At 34.5% G+C, this 19535-nt stretch overlaps 2 protein-coding genes across 4 annotated transcripts in view; one reads left to right on the top strand and one right to left on the bottom strand.

Moving 5' to 3' along the window:
- Thap6 (THAP domain containing 6) overlaps positions 1-3172 on the bottom strand; it is a 14771-nt gene extending 11599 nt beyond the window's left edge. Inside the window, exons 1-3 of one of the 2 annotated variants that reach the window (XM_005333235.5) lie at positions 3070-3172; positions 2054-2156; positions 525-732 (exon numbers count right to left, since the gene is read on the bottom strand). In XM_005333235.5, coding sequence (XP_005333292.2) covers positions 525-732; positions 2054-2133 — 288 coding nt within the window. In that variant the 5' untranslated portion in view covers positions 2134-2156; positions 3070-3172. Of the gene's footprint in view, positions 1-524; positions 733-2053; positions 2157-2607; positions 2915-3069 lie in introns of those variants that run through there. The other variant, XM_021731642.3, reaches the window with a different exon arrangement.
- Rchy1 (ring finger and CHY zinc finger domain containing 1) lies at positions 3159-19535 on the top strand. 2 transcript variants are annotated; one of them, XM_005333231.3, is made up of 9 exons: positions 3159-3391; positions 8274-8393; positions 9129-9244; positions 13738-13816; positions 15876-15920; positions 16027-16085; positions 16175-16201; positions 17120-17240; positions 18883-19535. In XM_005333231.3, exons 1-9 carry the CDS (start codon positions 3302-3304, stop codon positions 19009-19011), a joined length of 786 nt encoding a protein of 261 aa, XP_005333288.1. In that variant the 5' UTR covers positions 3159-3301; the 3' UTR covers positions 19012-19535. The 2 variants fall into 2 exon arrangements, with proteins under 2 accessions (XP_005333288.1, XP_040148235.1); XM_040292301.2 differs by lacking the exons at positions 8274-8393; positions 9129-9244 and having other exon boundaries at positions 3187-3391.

Here is a 19535-nt window from a genome sequence, read left to right as displayed (position 1 = left end):
GCTAACCCATGGCACAATCACGGAGACAAAAATATTCTTGTATTTTCTTTTCTTGACCCCTTTCTCCTTTATTTCTCTGTTCTTATCCTTCTCTCCTGTTTTTTCTTTTTTTTTTTTTGTCCTATCCAGGCTTTAAGTTTCTGTGTAGTGGCTGCTCATGGAAGTATACTTTGGACCTGTAAGTAATTTAGCTCTTGATTTCTTGAGGACTGCTAATTTGGAATTTCTGTTCAACCTTCTAAGTTAACCCCCTGCTTTTTAGACACAAAGAGTTATGCCAATTCCTAAAGTTAGTCCACTTTACCACATTATAGGAATGTACCAATATTTATGAGTGGCTACTGATAAAATATTCTTACCATATATCGTGAAAGCTAAAGCTGCCTTCTGTAAATTTAAAAACCCCCCAAAATGTGCTTCAAATGAATAAGCAAACAATAAAAACGTAGGCAAAGAATGGTGCAAATTCTTCAAGGTACCATGGAAAGTGAGTACTGATTACAAGCAGCATCTTGTAAACAAACCTGTAAGTGATATGGGGAATCAAAGATAGAAGGGATGACTCCAGGTTTTAGTTTAATATTTGGAGCACTTCTGTCAAAATCTGTCTTCTTAAAGTGTCTTGAACATAATACATCTCCTTTTTTAGGCTCCCAAATGCCTGCAGCATTCACATCAAGTCTTTTCATTGCTAAAACCCATTTTCTTTTGACATTTTCATCTGTGGGGAATCTAGGAAAAAATACAAAAATATTTTAAAAACAAACACTATTGATATATGCCTGAATTAAATCTGTCTTCTATGTATGTGGCTAAATTGATTCCTTACTCTTGAGAATTGCAATATTCAGGAAACTATGATTCATGCTGCGTAACTTAAGTTTTAATATCCAGATTTTTCTGCCAACAATTCTGTAGCCTAATGGACTTCATTTAAATTTTTCTGAGAGTATATGGAAGAAAAGTTCCAATGGATATTTAGCAACTGAAGAATTTTCTTCATCTATAGATGATAAGGAATATCACTTGGGTCTTTTCCTATCTGAAGTAATATCCAGAATTTATTTCTCATGAATAGGGCCCTTTTACATTCATTCTTTTGTCAGCATTAGAAAATTGTTTAGTATAGAATTTAATATAGAACAGGTCCATAAATGCTTAGCGAATGTATCCAGAGAACAGCTAGCTGCAGGACTAAGTTCTGTAGACCAGAAATATTTTGAGAGAATTGGAGGCCAATAATTTTGTCTTTCCCAATTTTCTAAGCTGGTTGAAATCTTTTTGGAATAAAGCAGGGTACACATATTTATTTCTTTATTTCCATATACCTAACAAAGTAGCTAGCAGTTCTTTCTCTAGAAAAACAGTATGGTGCTTGGCCCAAAAGCAGCAAAATAAACCTTTAGGAACTGAATAATTATTAAATTCTATATTTCTCTCCTATGGCTGTGAGAGGAATGGTAAAATACTAAATGTGGCTCATCTTGGTTTATTCTGGAATGCAGTTAAGAACACTCACTCTGAACTCATATTTATATTTTACAACCTATGCCTGATCTATTTCTAAATAGAAAAGAATATATTTAAGCTAAGATTCTTCATTCAGATTGTAAACTACATGTAAACATCAAACTTCTTTAAAGAAAATACAATGATAAACAGAATAATTACATTAGCAAAAATGAGTTTGATGATATTTGTTGAAGTCTCTGATACCTTGGTGGTTATCTTAAAACTTTTACACTAAATTACTTATAATTTACACTTTTAAGTGTACAGGTGTCAAATTTAACTAGAAGGTTATTTAAAAAGAACTTGGGGGCTGTGGCTGTGGCTGTGGCTGTGCGGTAGAGCACTTGCCTGGCATGTGTGAGGCACTGGATTCTCAGCACCAAGTATAAATAAATAAAGGTCTATCAACAACTAAAGAAATATTAAAAAAAAAAAGAAAAAGAAAAGAACTTGGGAACTAAAGTTCTAAACTGAAGCCTTAAGTAGAACAGTCTACTTTTTAATACAGTCAAAGAACTTGGCTTAACTACAGCAGTCTTACACATGAAATGTCAGTCCTTTTAACTTGGAATTTGGCAAACAGCGAGAAGCACATCCAATGGCTGAGCAACATTTCACCATGATTTTAGCAACTCATAACAGAACTGAAAGAAAATTAAAATAGTAAGAGTTAGTAACTTCAAAGCTAAAGGGAACATATTTACCTTTCCCAATACCTTCCAGGAAACAAGAAATCATATTAGAAAGCCAAAGGCAAGTATTTTTATCCAACACCTGCCAGCAACTTTGCTCATAAAATTTTCTAAGGGCTTGGCATTTTATTAATAGGACATATTTATCTGTATCCCCTGAGAGTATGATTTCATCTTTGTAGACATATACATTTTCCTTTTATCTCCTTACAGGCCTAGAGTCTGTCTGCCCTAAGCCTTTGCTATCTCCTGGCATACTATCTGCTACTCATCTTTCAGCTCCTGTCTGCCTCACCAGGGAAATCTTCCCTGAAACTTGGATTAAGGCAGATCCCCTCTAACATCAGATCTCTCAGAATACACACTTTTCCTTACAAGTACGTCTCCAAATTAAAAATCTTACATTTATTGCAGGGATTTTCTGATTGTCTTTTAACCCCACTCGCTGTCAGTTCCATCAAGGAACAATAGGCATGCCTATTTTTTTTTTCACTTTTTGTCCTCACGTCTTGGCTGGGGACCTGCACATGATAAATGCTAATGCATATTTTGAAAGAATGAGAGAGCAAGAAAAGGGACTGGAACGTGGTGCAGCAGCAGCAGCAGCAGCAGCTCTAGTTCATCAGTAGCGAGCTCCGGGCCCCGCCACGGGCCGAGCTCCGCCCCTTTCTCGAGGCGCTCCGCCGCCCGAGGGAGAGAGGGAGGGGCCATCAAGTCACAGGTGCCGATGCGGCCGGAGACCGTCCCTTCCTCAGGGGCCACCAGGCGTCTCTGCGCCGCTGCGGTCCTCCTCGTTCCGAACTACGCCCCGGGATCTGGGCGGGCGGCGATGCCAGGGGAAAAGAGCCAATCTAAGAGTTATTACCGTTAGCAGCGAAGACGACGACTAACGTCGAAGACGGAGATTGCGTCTCCCTTCGCTTCCGCCCCATAGCCCCGGGAACCGGAAATCCGGCTGCCCCTGGTCACGTGATCGCCCGCCATATCTATTCTGGTGTCAGCTGCGGCTGGGAGGGGTATCCGAGCGACGCTTCTTCTCTGGGCGTGGTTTTCCACCCGGGGGAAGGGTCTGCTGAGTGTGAGGGGAGGTGGAGGAGATGGCGGCAACTGCGCAGGAAGATGGCGTTCGCAGCCAAGAGCGAGGGCAGCGGGGCTGCGAGCACTATGACAGAGGATGTCTCCTGAAGGTGACGACTTCAGTGGGCTTTTCTCCGACGAGCTTCCGCTGGGTCAGGCTGGGGACGCGATGGGCAAAGCGGTTAGGCTTAAGATTTGTTTGAGGTTGAGCTGTTTGTCAGGATACCTGCGCCTCCATCTGGAACTAGGTTCCACTAGTAGAGAACGTTTTTGTCAGGGCGACCATAAGCCCCACGGTTCTTTTCTGTTTTTGTACTTTGCAAGCAAAGCCCTTCTTGTTTGGTAAGACCTTGAGCTTACACGAAATTAGTTTACCAATGGGTTTGTGAGTCTTTTACTGTTGGAAGTAGACTGAGGCAGCGTCAGGCCTGAACCAGGCTTGTCTCCAGAACCACCTTTCAAGTGTATGATGAAATGAGGATAAGCAAGTGGAGAATCGGAATACAATTTCAATTCCTGGAGTAAAAAAACTTTACAGCCTGCCAGCTTCATTTTAGAGTCAGTGCCTATGCCCAAACCTGTCAATGAGAAACAGTAGGTGTGAGATGGAAGACAAATCATGTGGTTACCATTAAATTGGAAATTCGGTATAGAAAAGTGCCTAGAATGTATTGTTATTTTTGCTATTTACTTTGAGAAGACGTCTTAGTCAATCTAGAGCTTTTTAAATTGGCACCCATCCAACTCAAGTTTCATGATTTTTCTTGGAAGAAGCATTATAAAGATTTTACCAAGAAAGCCTGAGCTTTTGGGCTGGTAGTGTAGCTTATTACTAGAACATGTGCTTAGCATGCGGGAGGCCAACGAGGCCCTAGGCTCAGCTCCCAGCAACCTCATCCTCCAAAAGAAAGCCAGCTTGAGTCCTTATCCCCAAGTCTTATCTCTGCCCCTTAATATTTCTGTGATGTTTGAGCTAGTTAGCATGTAAAGTAGGGATCTTAGAAAAAGTATGAGTATTACCTATTAAAGTGTGTGTATAGTGTTTAGTAGGTGCATTCCTGGAGTGAGTAGTGTTAATTACCACCATCATGAATATCCACATCACTCTCACTTTACCAATCAACTCTGCTTATCACCGATCACAGTAATTAGAAGCAAGTGGCAATCTCAGGCTTGTGAGGTCAGCCCATGTAGGCTATAGTTTGGTGATTATTGTTGTACTGCACTGATTGAAGCTTTTTCAAAGTTGGTCATTCGTCAGATGTGTAAGGAAATTGAATGCTATCCTTCTGATTACATTTTTATTAAGATGTTCTAGTCTTCTTTCATACTTGATGTTTAAAACCTAATGTTTAATATCTTGCCCTGAACCTTTCCAAAGAAACAACATAACTGAATCTAAATTTTGTAGCACTAAAATTCTTGGCTCTGAGCAAGTGTCATGAACTTTGTTGTTTCTCCCCCTCCTCTTCCTTAAAATCAGAGGCCAAATGAAGAGTTTCAAGGAGGAAATGATCAACTCGATTAAGTGGAGCTGTTTGAGTAAGATAAGAACTGAGAATTAATATTTGAATTTGGCAAAGAGGTCAGCACTGGTGATCTTGCCAAGAGAATTGTAATGGAGAGATCAGGATAAAGCCTGACTGGAGTGGGTACAAGAGAGAATGGAAGTGAAACTGAAAATAACACAGACCATTCTTCAAATTTTTCTATATTGAAGAAATCTGTGGGATCGGAGTTTTTTCTACTTCAGGATAGGAGATGTTACAGCATGTTGTATATTTAAAATAATTTAGTAGAGAACAATATAATCCAGGAGGAAGAGGGAAAACCATAAGGGTACTGTCTTTGAGTAGCCAAAGGGTGATGAGATCCTTTGCATAAGTGTAGAGGTTGACTTTAGATTGAAGAATGAACTGACTAAAGATTCTTTGTAAAGGAAGGGAAGGCTGAGGATGAAGTATATTAGTTGGTTGATAAGAGTTCTGGAAGGATGTTTTCCTTTGGTTACTTCTGTTTAATAGTGAAGGAACCAGGGTTAAGAGGGAGGAAGAGGTTTTAGAGTTTTAAAGAGAGAGAAGATATGAAATGATCATCTATATTCTAGATCTTTGACTCTAGAAGAATGAGGGGATTAACTAAGGAACTGGTAATAAGATTCTACTTTTTGAGTGGTTTTGACTTAAAAGGGAGACCAGACTGTGTGGGGATTGGTGGTTTTTCTCTAACCATGGTCAGCTGCTTCTGATATAGGTTGAGTAGGAAAGAGTTGAATTTAACTCGAGTTAATTTGGCAGACACATAGAGGAAGAGTGAGGATAAAGCTAGGGAATACAAAAGGGGAGACTTGGAGTTAGTTTGAAAGAGGAGGTAATGGTTAGAGATTTTCATGCTTAAAATTGAATGTAAAGAAGATATAGTCCTTGTTCTGAAGCAGTGGTTTTCAGAGTGAATGAATGGACAGAATGGACCACCTTGAGACTGTGAGGACAAAACTACTTTCTAAGGAACACTAGAATATTGTTCATTTCAGTGTGTTGACATTTGCACTTATGGTGGAAAGGCAATGATTAAAATTGTTAGCACCTGTGCATCAATCAGACTGTGGTACTGAACTAATACTACTACATTTTAAAAAATGCCCTTTTGACAAAAAGGAAGGTTTTTATCAAGTGCTTTGGTTGTCTTGAGGAAGAAGCTCTTGTGCAATTGGATTGTGAGGTGAGCTAGTTGCTTTTTTCATGAAACAACTTTTTTTTTTAAACTTGGAAAAAAAACCAACCTGATTTAGACTTTGGCATTTGGTAGTCAGTCTCAAAAGAGTCAAGACTCAATACTAAGAAAAACAATTGACAGTATTTGTTGCCAGTGATAAAATTTAAGCTTTTTGCAAAAACTAGAATTTTAGAAAACCCTTATTAGCTTTTGTGAGCTTGAAAGCTTCCCAATACCCAAAGATTTTTAATGATTTTTGTTGTTGTTGTTGTTGTTGCAATATTGGGGATTGAACCTGGAGGCTCATACATCTTAGGCAAGCTCTGTACAACTGAGCCATATTGCCAGCATAAATATAACTTTTTGATTGCACGTGAAATGTGAAATTTGGAAGATCTACATAAATAAGTGCACTGGTGTGTTCCAGATGACCAGTGCATGGGTAAAATATTAATTCCAAGTGCAAGATAGATAATGAATTTTAACGAAAAAAGAAGGAAAATTTTATTGGTATTATTTCAGATTCTGTATTACTGCCAACCTTTAAGATCTATTAAGTTTTGGTGTAGTATAGAATATCCACAATTCTCTGAAAAAGCTATTAAAAAACTTTTCAACTTACATATTTGTGTGAGACCAGAATTTCTTCATTTGCTTCAACTACAGCTGATTGAATGCAGAAACAGATATGTGAATCCAGCTATTTAGGGGGAAAGAATAGTTATTTTTCATTATAGCCTGTTGTCTTACATGTAATGGACTTGTTACTTTTATTTTTTCAAAAATAATATTTTAGTCAGATGTGGTGGCTCATGCCTGTGATCCCAGTGGCTTGGGAGGCTGAAAGAGAAGGATCTTGAGTTCAAAGCCAGCCTCAGCAAAAGTAAGACTTGAGGCACTAAGCAACTCAGTAAGACTTTCTCTCTAAATAAAATGTAAAATAGGGCTGGGATGTGTGGCTGAGTGGTTGAGTGCCCCTGAGTTCAATCCCTGGTACCAAAAAAAAAAAAAATTTTTTTTTTAAAGCCTGTCGCTTGAATATATCAAAGACATAATCCTAACATGAAAAGCGTGTTAGGATCCTTAATAATTTTTAAGAGGATAAAGACTTCCTGAGACCCTGTAGAACAATGTTCTGAGGTATAACTCTCTGTGAGGAGGGTTGGAGGACTAGGCCATTGAAAGTAAGGAAGGCAACGAATTGAGAGTTCAGGCTATTGGAATGATTCTCTTTGCAAGGATGTAAAGGATGTAGATCACTAAGATTGAGGACAAGAACAGTGTTGGAAAAAAAGGAAGTATTTAAATCTTTAAAGAATGAATTATGTTGTGGTTATATCATGGCATAGGAAGTCTTCAGAGTGAGAGGATCTGCAAGATTATAGTATAGTACCGGGTTAGCTTGTACTGGTTTCCAGCAAGATTACAGTATAGTTTTGATCTGGAAATTTCTCTCTCTCTCTCTCTCTCTTTTTAATATTTTTTAGTTGTCAACAGACTTTATTTTATTTATGTATATGTGGTGCTGAGAATCGGACCTAGTGCCTCATACATGGTATTGCAAGTGCAGTACCACTGAGCTACAACTCCAGCCCCTGAAAATCTCTTGATATACTAGTTAGGGTGAAGTTAATGAAAAAACCCAACAATAATGTTTAAAGAATAAAAAAAGTTTGTTTATTTCTGCTTAGCAATTCCAAGATGAGTGGTCCCAATTAGTGATGAAGCTTTGTTGAATGTCACCATTCCATATTTTAGGGCGTATTATGTCTGTGTGATCCAGCTGTAGTATAGCTGGGTTTTCATGTGTCCAGGATGGAAAGAGTAGCTTTTTGTGGACAACTGGCAGTCCTTGCCACTCTTGAAAATAAGAGCTCTTTTATTTGTTGCATCCGCAGTATTAAGTAGATAGTTGATCATTAATGAATATTAGTGAAACAAAAGTATAGTATTCTATGTGTAGGGGTTGAAGTATGTAAATGCATGTCCTAGATGGGTAGCCTGACTATTGTTTTGTCAATCTAGGTATTTCCATCCTTCTTAATTCTTGTGTTGTAAGAGTATTTTTAACTTTATACAAACATACAGATATTGAAGGAATCATTAAAATAATGATAAAAATAAAATAAAATAGTCCAAGAAACAATGAAACTAAGCAACTGATCCATTGATTGTACTCTTTGCCCTTGTTCCAGGAGGAGGAAGAAATTTTCTATTTTTCATAGTAAACATGTCTTCTCTTGCTTTTTTTGTCTCTTTCTCTCCCCTGGGTATTAGGCGCCTTGCTGTGACAAGCTTTATACTTGCCGGTTGTGTCATGATAACAATGAAGATCATCAGCTAGACCGCTTTAAAGTAAAGGAAGTACAGTGTATAAACTGTGAAAAAATTCAACATGTAAGATTTTATGTCATATTTCTGTTTTTTTTTAAAGATTTGAAAAATATTACTAAAATTGCAAATAATACTTTAGACATAACTCTTGGAGTAAACAATATGTTAGATATTTAAAAACTTAGAAGAAGCTAATCTTCAACAGATTCTAGATATTCAAATAGTAGTTCAAAATACTTTAGTAAATTTTTTTGTATTTTTTATTGTCCATTATAATTATACATACTGGTGGAATTCATTGTTACAAATTCGTTAATGCATATGGTATAACAATATATCATTCCTTGTTACCCCCCCCTGCAAGTGATCCCTTTCTTCTACTTTGCTGGTCTCCCTTTGTTTTTTTTTTTTTTTTTGTACAGTGTATGATAAAGAAACACATTGAAAAGTTAGCAATGATTTTCCAGGTGATTGGATCATCAGCAATTTGAATTTTCTCTATTTTTTTATATTTGTTCTAATTAGCTATACATGATAGCAGAATGCATGGAGCACAACTTTTCATTTCTCTGATTGTACACAATGTAGAGTCATACCACAAGTGCAGTCATACATGTACCTAGGGTAATGATTTTCATCTCATTCCACCATTGTTTCTGCCCCCATTCCCTTTGATTTTCATGAGATCCCCTGCCTTTTTTTTTTCTTTTTCCTCTCTAGTTTTCACACATGAGAGAAAACATGACCCTTGACTTTCTGAAATTTACTCTAATTTTAAATTACTTATGTCTTTTTTAGGCCCAACAGACTTGTGAAGAGTGTAGCACATTGTTTGGAGAATATTATTGCAGTATTTGCCATCTGTTTGATAAAGATAAGAAGCAGTATCATTGTGAAAACTGTGGAATTTGTAGGTACTGTGTATAAAATATTATTTTCTAATACTTCTAATATACCTGGGCAATCGAGGTTTTAGAATCAACATTACTATGATATCATTTACATCTGATAAAATTCATTTATTTGAAGTGTCCAGTGAGTTTTGATATCTTTTTCTGTTGATATCTATCTCTGTATTTACCTACATCTATATATCTCTTACATTATTCTTAAAAAGTTTTATCATGCCTCTTCTTGTAATAATCATTTAATTTTCCCATCAACTACTGTGTAGCTATATTAAATTTTAACTTTGGAATATTAAATATAGTTAACATTGGGACATAAAATGTGTTCTTTGTTCCCTAATTGCAGAATTTTTTTTATGAAAAAATTTTAACATTATTTGTTTCCTTCTAAGTACTTTTGCATACATATCTGTCTTCAGCATTCGACCACTTATAAACCATATTAAGTAAATTTTGGGTAAAAACATAAAAGATAGGAAAATACTATCATGTCCTTTTAGCAAAATGAAATGGTATTATTGGTTCAAAATATTTGTGATTTGAATTTCTTCCTATTAAATTGTGATTTGAAGTCCTTCCTAATAAATGATGTGACTAGATGAGGATGCCATAATATAATCTTTTGTTCTTAGAAATACATGGTTCATTTCTTTTCTTTCTCTTTTTTTTTTTTTTTTTTTAGGGGGCGAGGGAGAGTGCTGGGGATTAAACCCAGAGCCTTGCACATGAAACACAAGTGCTCTCTCACTGAGTTGTCTCTCTAGCCCCTCTCCTTTCCTGACTGAGACTATTCATCTAGGATATCATCATCTGAAAACCATAATCTGATTTATTGATTAGAGCATCAGTTTTATCATTGTTAGAGTCCTGAGCAATGGTTGCAACTGGGAATGATTTTTCCCTCAGAGGATATTTGGCAATGTTTGGAGACATTGTTTGGTTGTCACATCCAGGAATGGGGCAATACCATGGCATTTATTGAATAGAGGCCAAAGATGCTGCTAAAGATCATACAGTGTATGAGACAGTTCCCTACCACAACATTTTTCTGTTCTAGCCAGGCATGGTGGTACAGTCCTATAATCCCAGTGACTTGGGAGATGAGTCAGAAGGATTGAAAGTTTGAGGCCAACCTTGGCAAGTTAGACTATCCCCCCGCCTCCCCCCCCCAACCAAAAAAATTATCAGGCCCAAAATATTAGCGGTGGAGAGAAACTCCAGATTAGAATGTTGCTATCTGCCTCTTTGCATTTATTTTCTGTGTCTGAAATTTCTTTTGTTGGTTTTTTTCTACTTGCCATTATGGGTAAAAAGGAAAAATTCTGATATTTCAACTGTGTCCAGACTCATAATACCTTCTTGATAGTGATACAGCACAGCATTAAAAAACCAAAAACAAAAACAAAAAAGCAAACTGATTTTGCAGTAGTGATTAATTTAATAGTATATCATTCTTTTGGATGCTCCAACCATACTTCCCATTTTAGTTTTTGGTTGGGATAGTGGGAAAAATTGATAAGTAGTGTGAAAAAATTACTTGGATACTGAAATATCAGAATGTTTCAAGGTATAGGAAAAATAAGATCATTAAGATCCTGTAAATCAAATTTATAAAAGGGTTCAGCAACCTATATGGTAGTTATAAAATAGAATGAATTTAGCTTATTCAAGAAAGTACATTTTCTCCTTGTTCTTCAGAAGATCTCAATAATGATGTTGTACAGTTGATGAGATTGGGTATATTTGGGGTGGTATGACAATAAATTGGATGTTGTATGATAAAAGCTTTTGCAATTATAAAGATTTGATAAAGGCTGAATTTAATTTAGATCCTTTCTCAAAGAGTTTTTAGGGTTTTAATAGTTGGTTATAAAGTCCTTTTTACATTCATTGGAACATAATTAGTAATGTCTAGTTAAAGTGTAGAGTACCTAAGAAATTTTCAAATAAAAATGTTTCATATTTTATACTACTATAAAATTGTGACTCAAGTTTTAGAGTCACTTCAAGTGGGTATTTCAGGTGGTATTATATCTATTGTCATCGTTCAAAATCTTTGAAATGTCTATTCTGCAGTTGTTTTTGGTGAGTGCTGATAGCATAATGAAAATTCACCAAGAGCTGTAGAATTCTTGTTTTGATTTTTTAAAAAATTTGCTAAAAGATACTCTGAGCAAAATTAAATAAGATTGACTGATAGATACTATCTTTTTCCAGAAGTGACGAGACCATCAAAATATTACTATTGTTTTTTAAATAAAAACGATTAAAAGATAAGATACTTGTGCAATTGTAGCATTGTTGGAAACCCTCTCATAACTTAAAAAATAATCTTTTTAGTGTGTGAATTCTTACATTTTTATTTAAAGATCTGATACACATTTATGCTTATAAATAACTGACACTTTAAATCAGAGGAAAGAGTATTAGGATAATTGATTATCTGTGCCATTGCTAATTGCCTGTTCTTTGGGAGTGGGCAAATGCAATTGAAGTGAATTTTCTGAAAAAGTTTAACAAAAAGATTTCAATAAAACTTTGTTGAAAGAATCCCCTTAACATTTCCTTGTTTCCCCCACCCACCAAATCTGTTGACCTACTAACAAAGGTTCTCTTGCTAATTCACGTTAAATATTGTGCCTGCACTGTGTTATGAAAGGGCTGAACTGGGCTTTGAATGAGCTGGCCCAGAAGAGCTTGCAAATGCCGAACAGAAAGCAGTTTATGCTAGCAGCTTCAACCTGCATGAATTCATTGTGTTCTCAAGGAGAACACTCTGCTTTGTTTGTGGTTGAAATATCATTCAGTAAAACTCTTCACCGCTCTGGGAAACAAAAAAAATTGACTCTTAAAACTCTGTATTTTCATTAGATTGTAGTTTTAGCATCTTATGAAAGAAACATACAGTAGTGGCTTAAGCAAGGTAGGTGTTTATTTCTCATGGAAAAGTCTAAATTATGTAGTTAACAGGAGCCCAGTATTTTTTTTTTTTTTTTTTTACATGTTCTTGTTCTTGTGTCCCTAGGACATTTTCTTGCCTGTATAGTCTAATGGTTTATATTCTGACCAGTGGAAGGTGGGTAGGTGAAGGGAAGACAAACACTTTCTTCTTAAGGGTAACACACAAAATTTTGTTTTTCTCTTCTATTTGCAACCTCCAAAAAGGTTAGAAAATAGCCTTTATTTAGGATGACTCCGAAAAGCTCAGTGCCTAGCTAAATGTTCTATTATCATGAAAGAGCAGAGAATAGAAATGTAGGAACAACTAGCAATGTTATCTGGATCATATGTAACAAATCTCAAATGGACTGAGGAAAAATAAATGAATGAAAAACTGTAGGTATTAGTAGACAAAGGAGGATGTGTTTATAATTTGTAGTTTACAGAAGTTTTTCCTAAATAATAGGCAGAAAGCATAAGATGTAAAAGGGAAACATTTGATGCCATTTTTAGTACGTGGGAATTAAAAATGACTATAGTTGGTCATGGTGACACATACACCTGAAGTCCCAACTAGCTGGGAGGCTAAGGCAATTGAAGTGAGTTTTCTGAAAAAGGCAGGAGGATCAAGAATTTGAGGCCAGCTTGGGCAACATAGTGAGACCCTGTCTGGGGTTTGGTGGGAGAAAAGGCTGTATGAGACCAGAAAAGTAAACATAACAAATGCAAATGAAAAAGATTAATATCTGGGCTATATAAAGACCTTCTTTGAATTTGGTAAAAGACGAATACTCCAGTAAAATAAAAAAAATAGGCAGAGTATCAACAGATAATCTACAGAAAAAATCCAATGGTTCATAAACATTAAAGTGTATTCTTTCTCATAATTTGAGAAACACAAATTAAAATTGCATATTTTATAAAGGCTGTTATATATGTAACTAGTTCTGGTGAGTTTATGGGATCCAAGGATACTATCATGCACAGTTGGTGGAAATATAAATTAGTACTGCCTTTTTGGAGCAGTTTGCATCACAATTAATGATCTAATACCCTCTGAATCAATAGTTTCATTTTTAGGAATCTTGTAAAAAATAATCAAAATGTAGGCTAAGTGTTATCTAGACGAGAGTGTTTATGGTATCACTGTTGCAAAAGATTGTAAATTATATGAATAAGAGAACATTCTTAAAATTTAGCATATATCCATACCATGTTAATACTTTGTAGCTATTAAGAATGAAGTAGTTTTATACAGATAGTAAAATAATCCTCAGGATAAATTGTTAAGTAAAAAAGTTGTAGAACAGCTTATATGGAAAGAATCTACTTATTGTAAGGAGTGTAATGCAAATTGTGTGTATCTTTCACACTTCTTTTTCTCCCTATAAGTTCATTTTATAGGGAAAAGAGAAAGCCTTGAAGGGTAGATACCATTCTGTTAACAGTGCTAAATTTTGGAGAGGGACATTGGCGAGATGGGGGTTTACCCTGTATTCCTCAGGTTTTCACTATAGTAAAAAATAATCTAATCTTTTGGCTTTCATATGTTTTGTTAGGATTGGTCCAAAGGAAGATTTTTTCCACTGTTTGAAATGTAACTTATGCCTAGCTATGAATCTTCAAGGAAAACATAAGGTATATAATTCAGTTTGCATAATTTTTAAAATATTGCAATGTTTTTAAAAACCAGCTTAAATTCTAATATATTTTGGAAGTATGATAATTTTCAGATATTAGCAAGTACAACTCTATATGTTATGTTTTAAAAAAGCAGTATTAAGTAGGTATTCTAAAATATACACCTGAACATATGATGTTGTACAATTTCTTTTCTGTACTGTAAGAATGCTGAGGCCAGTTATTAGCATAATGTTGATAAATTCTAAGTTGGTTTATAGATTCTGATCATTGGTGCTGCTTTTGTGATTTACAGGAAAAATACTGAGCAGTGTAACTTATTCACTAAACATTCTGTGAAAATTTAGAAAGTTTTTTATATTTCCATAATTAAGAAATATTTTAAATCTGGATACAGGTATTTTATTATAATCCCCGGCTCTCCCTTATTATTTAAAAACTATTTAATAAAGTTTTAAATTTATAGTACTGATTCTACCTACTATATGAATTTGGAGAATGGGGAATTGGTGTGGAGTGAAGTATAAATGATATTTTATAGGTATAGGAAATTCCAGATAAGGGAGAACAGTGAGTATCAACATTGTGTGTGTGTGTGTTAGAGATTGGAAAGAAAGTATTTGAAGTAATTCGCTTAGCACTCAACTAGATTCAGTAGAAGACAAGGAAAAGAGGTTCTTGTAGAAATATAATCTTAGATAGTACCTGGCCTAAATAATAAAGATGAATAATGAACATGTAGGAGATGGTAACAGGAAATTGGGGGAAAAGAACTGGGGCTTTTAAAGAAGAATTCCAAGATTTTCAGTCCTGGTTTAAGGTACTTGATTAGTAGATAGTGAATTTGTTTAAGATTGAACTTGGCTTTATAAACTTAATTTTAGGGTGAGAGCTAGATAAGGTAGTGGAGAGAATTTGAAGTTGATAGCCTCTTATAGATTGTGTTCTTGTGGTGCTGTTCTATGCTCCAAAGCATGTGTAGAGTTTGTGTAAGTGCACACAACCAATTCATTGCATGCTTACAGCATCTTTTACATTTCATCAACTCAAAGCTGTCAGATACATTATGATTGCAGAGATCTTAAAATGTTTGTGAAGTACACTTTAGAACAAAATGAAATATCTATTAGTTTTATTTTATATATAAGGAAAATAAGACTAAAAAAGTGGTGGCTTGTCCAAAATTTTAGGGGCTCATAAATGTTAGAGCAAAGATTACAATTTCCTGATTTAAAATTTATTATTTTGAGGACTTTACTCTGCATTATACTCCATGGTCTTTAAAAAGCTATACATATTTTCTTTTATGATTTTTTCTTTTTTTTTTTGTAAGTTATCTTGTATTGCCTGTTTGTTAGTAAGTTCTTTTCAGGTGCTTCCATTAAAAGCAAGGGATGGTGTGATGCTTTCCCTTCTCTTTCTTCATGTAGTCAGACATTAAGCCTTACCAAACTAAGAACTCAAGCTCTGAAGTCTCCTGGGACTCAAATTTAATTCTGCCTCCTAAGGGTGCAACTTTGTCAGTTACTTAGCTTCTCTAGGCCTTTCTAATCTATAAAATGAAGTTATAATTTTACCTGTATCATCTAGGGTTGAGAGTTAGTTGAGTTTATGCGGTACTTTACTTAACAAATAGCATATAGTAAATCTCAGTATGAGCTATTATTTTTACTATTAATATTCTTATTTATTGGCTTAGCATACCAATTTTGGGCAGTTACTTTGTAGTAAAACACATATAAAATAGAGAGTTTTATCTTTGGAGCTTAGGTGTAAGTATCTTGATTCTCTGATTCAGTTTCCTTATCTTTTTAATGAAGGTACTCTGAATAGTGCAGATTTATTGAACATTTTCCTTGTTTGAGGTATTGTGTCTGCCCTGACATAGTTGTGAAAATCAAGGAATAATTAATTTTATCTGACATACAAGAAATGTGTATTAGGGTTACCTATTGTTTTTAGTAAGTTGATTCTATCATTTTTATTACTACTACTACTATTATATCTGACATTTTTATCTATTTAAGCTTTTGTTAATGTTTCTCTTTTCAAACAGTGTATTGAAAATGTTTCCCGGCAGAATTGTCCAATATGTTTGGAGGTAAGCTTAAAATATTTTTCACTTTGGAAATCTTTCTTCTTGAATTTAGAATACTTTGATGTTCATATTGTCATCAAACAAGCACTAACATTTTTTTTCTTTATAGGACATTCACACATCCCGTGTTGTTGCTCATGTCTTGCCATGCGGACATCTTTTACATAGGTAAAATAACTTTCTTTTCCCTCAAAGATGTTTGAAAATAGTGAAGAGAGTTTTTGTTTTTACTGAAACAATATTACTTTTTCTTTCAGAACATGCTATGAAGAAATGCTGAAAGAGTGAGTATTTGAGATTTTAAGTAATTGTGAGATTTTTTTTGTGTGTGTGCTTTTGGGGATAGGGAGGTAGGCAGACATGACTGCTATTCACACTGTATTAGGCATGGCATATACTTAAATTGATATGAGTAAGTAGGTGAATAGTGTTAAACTAGGTAAGGCATCTTGGAAGATAGAGCTATACATTTGTCCCCATGTCTCTATCGTCTCTATTATGCTTTATCGTCTTCCACAACTTGAGATAAATATCTCTTGTTATGTAGGTATACTTATTAGGAAACACAGTCTGTTCATGGTGTTTGAAAGACACTGAGGAATGTTGCTGAAAATTTTGTTTGGTTATTGTATTGGTCCAGTAATAAATTGCAAGGAAAATTGGCAAAGAAATTATCTAAAACTGGAACTAAAATGATATGAGAAATAGTTAGGAAAAAAGAGACTGTATAATGTATTTTGGTTCTATGAATTGATGATCAGAAATTGTTATTTAATAGCCAAACAGAAGGAAACATTTTTTCAAATTTTTAGAAGGGAAATAATATGATCTTTTAGGGAATACAGTCTCTTCCTTGCATGACTGTATTAAGAACCTAAGGTTGCTTAACTAAGGAATAGCTTGACTGACATTTTTAAGTATATGAAATATATTTTACAAAGACTGTGAACTAATTTCTCTCCATTTTAGCAAACTGAGGAAAAAGACTTAAGGTTTAAAAATACTGTAAGATACTGGATTTAATTTAAAGCTTTTATAACGTAAGGGATCCTAAAGAGATTTTTCTTGAACTAGAATAAATTTTATAGAATAATGCCTTATCTTGGATGGCTTATGTGCCAGTTAGCTTGCATCTTCTTATATGCTCAAGTTGAAATACCTTTCATTAAATATTCAGAAAATAACTTTTCTGTCTCTTCCAGAGGCTACAGATGTCCATTATGTATGCACTCTGCTTTAGATATGACTCGGTACTGGAGACAGCTGGATGATGAGGTAGCACAGACTCCTATGCCATCAGAATATCAGAACATGACTGTGGATGTGAGTAGAATCAGTTCTTAAAACTTTTCAGGTTTCTTATTGATACTCTTAAAAATTTTTATCCTTTTACTTAGATTTGTCTGGAAAATACTACTTTGATATAAATTGCAATGTGATGATTAATGGGAAGGACAAAATGATTTTTAAATTTTAGTTGTGTTGAGCTCAAACCCAAGAAAAAAGTCCTAAGAATACCTTTGTGTGGTTTTTCCCAACACTAGATGGCAGGCAAAATCTTTATTTTGAATTATTTGCACATTACCTGCCAGTCAATAATGAAACTGGATAGAGGTGGATCACTGATGTTTTATTTTCATTTTTATTTGTGTTTATTTTAAATGTTTATTGAAGGAGAACATGTTCTCTGATTTTTGAAGTTTAAATTTTGTTTTTTGATGTTTATTACCCTTTTTATTCTATCTTAGTCTTATTTTATTTGGTCTTAACTAATTAGCTTATAACCTAAAGTATAAGAAGTATTTCTATGCCTTTTGCTTTACAGAAAATGACCATCTTTATTCTACTAATTGAGATGTGCAGCTCTACTAGTCTGTTCTTAGCATAGTGTTGAATTATAGATCAGAATGAGAAAGCTAAATTGCTTTCTGATGCTTTAATAATTTTGGCACATATAAAATACTTCCTCACACAAGAATAAAACCAATTTTTAAAAATTTTATTCACTCTGGAAAGTTTTTTAATTCATGTGGGAAATTGAATTGTTAAGACAGTGAAAGATGATCATTTTTAGACTAGTGAGAATCATGTGATGTTTTACTAGAGACTGAAGTGTGCTATTTCATGTAGATTTTTTTTTTAAATAATAGCTTTGTTAGGTTATAATTCATGTACACACCTCATTCCTTTGCTAGTATATTCATGGAATTGTACAAAGATCACCATAATTTTAGATCATTGTACAAAGATCACCATAAATTTAGGTAATAATTTTTATTAACCCCCAAAGAAATCCTGTTTCCAGTAGTAGTCACTAGGCTCGTCAGGCCTAGACAACCACTAATCTTTCCACATTTAGACAGTATTTTTAAAAGAATAGTTTACCAAATTATAATTTAAAGCAAATTTGGAAATTTTCTGCTTATGATGGTATGACTGAAATGAATGCTTTTAATGCGTAGTGGTGATATTGATCTATTTTTAGGTTAATGCCTAATTTTTCATGAGCTCACTTAGCACCAAAAGAGATGCATTTTATTAAAGAGTGTTTTATTGTCATTTTGGAGATGAGACAAGAGTCTCCTGTCTCTACTCAATTTTAGAAATCACTCCTTTTAAAAATTTTTTATTTTTATTTTATTTTTTATTTTGAGACAGGGTCTTGATAGGTTGCTGAGATTGGCCTAAAACTTGTGATCTTTCTGCCTCATCCTCCAGTGCAGCTGGGATTACAGGCCTGTGCCACTAATACCAGCACTGTATTTTCATTTTCTAAGTTTGAAGTTTTTAATACTTTTTTTTAGAGTTTTCAGTGAAAAAAGAGATTTCTACTTGTGGAAATGTTTAAGTATGTGTATCTTTGCATCTTTAATATGCTTGTCAAGAGATTGTTATAAGCAGACAAGGCCACTTATATCAATAACATTTAAAGTACTTACCTTGAATTCATCTCTTCACTTTTCAGATTCTCTGCAATGATTGCAATGGACGATCTACAGTCCAGTTCCATATTTTAGGCATGAAATGTAAGATCTGTGAATCCTACAATACTGCTCAAGCTGGAGGACGTAGAATTTCACTAGATCAGCAATAAGCAGCCTATATTTCACTGGAAAACTCAGCTTTTGTGATACAGAAAAAGCTCAATGGCTGATGTTATACTGTGTCATAATCTGTGCATTGGAGTTGATGTGTTTTGTACTAGTGTCACAGCATAAAATCATATTACAAGTACTTATGGATTCAGGGTCTCTTTATAGAATTATCATAGCTCTTTATTGGATGAAAGCCTCTGTGCTTGTGTTTTGATTGGAAATTCCTTTAGTGTCAGTTGTTTGGAAGCCAATGATGTTTGCCATTGATATACATATTCATAGAAGTATGTTATATTTTCATGGAACTAAGTGACACTGTGTGCACAGAATTGATAGAACTGCACTTAATTCTCAGTAGTGTTCTTGACTTTAAGGGCTGTGCTATAATGAGAGTAAGTTCTACCTAATTGTTTAAACCTAATTATCTATGCTTTCAATTTTTCTAAGACAGTCCTTAGGATCCTCTAAGTGAATTTTGATGTAATAAATGCTAATAAAATTATATCAAAAGATTTTTATAGAA

Source organism: Ictidomys tridecemlineatus, chromosome 9, assembly GCF_052094955.1.
Source record: "Ictidomys tridecemlineatus isolate mIctTri1 chromosome 9, mIctTri1.hap1, whole genome shotgun sequence".
NCBI lineage: Eukaryota > Metazoa > Chordata > Mammalia > Rodentia > Sciuridae > Ictidomys > Ictidomys tridecemlineatus.
Note: the sequence above shows the minus strand (reverse complement) of the source record. Positions and strands in the feature narration are given on the sequence as shown.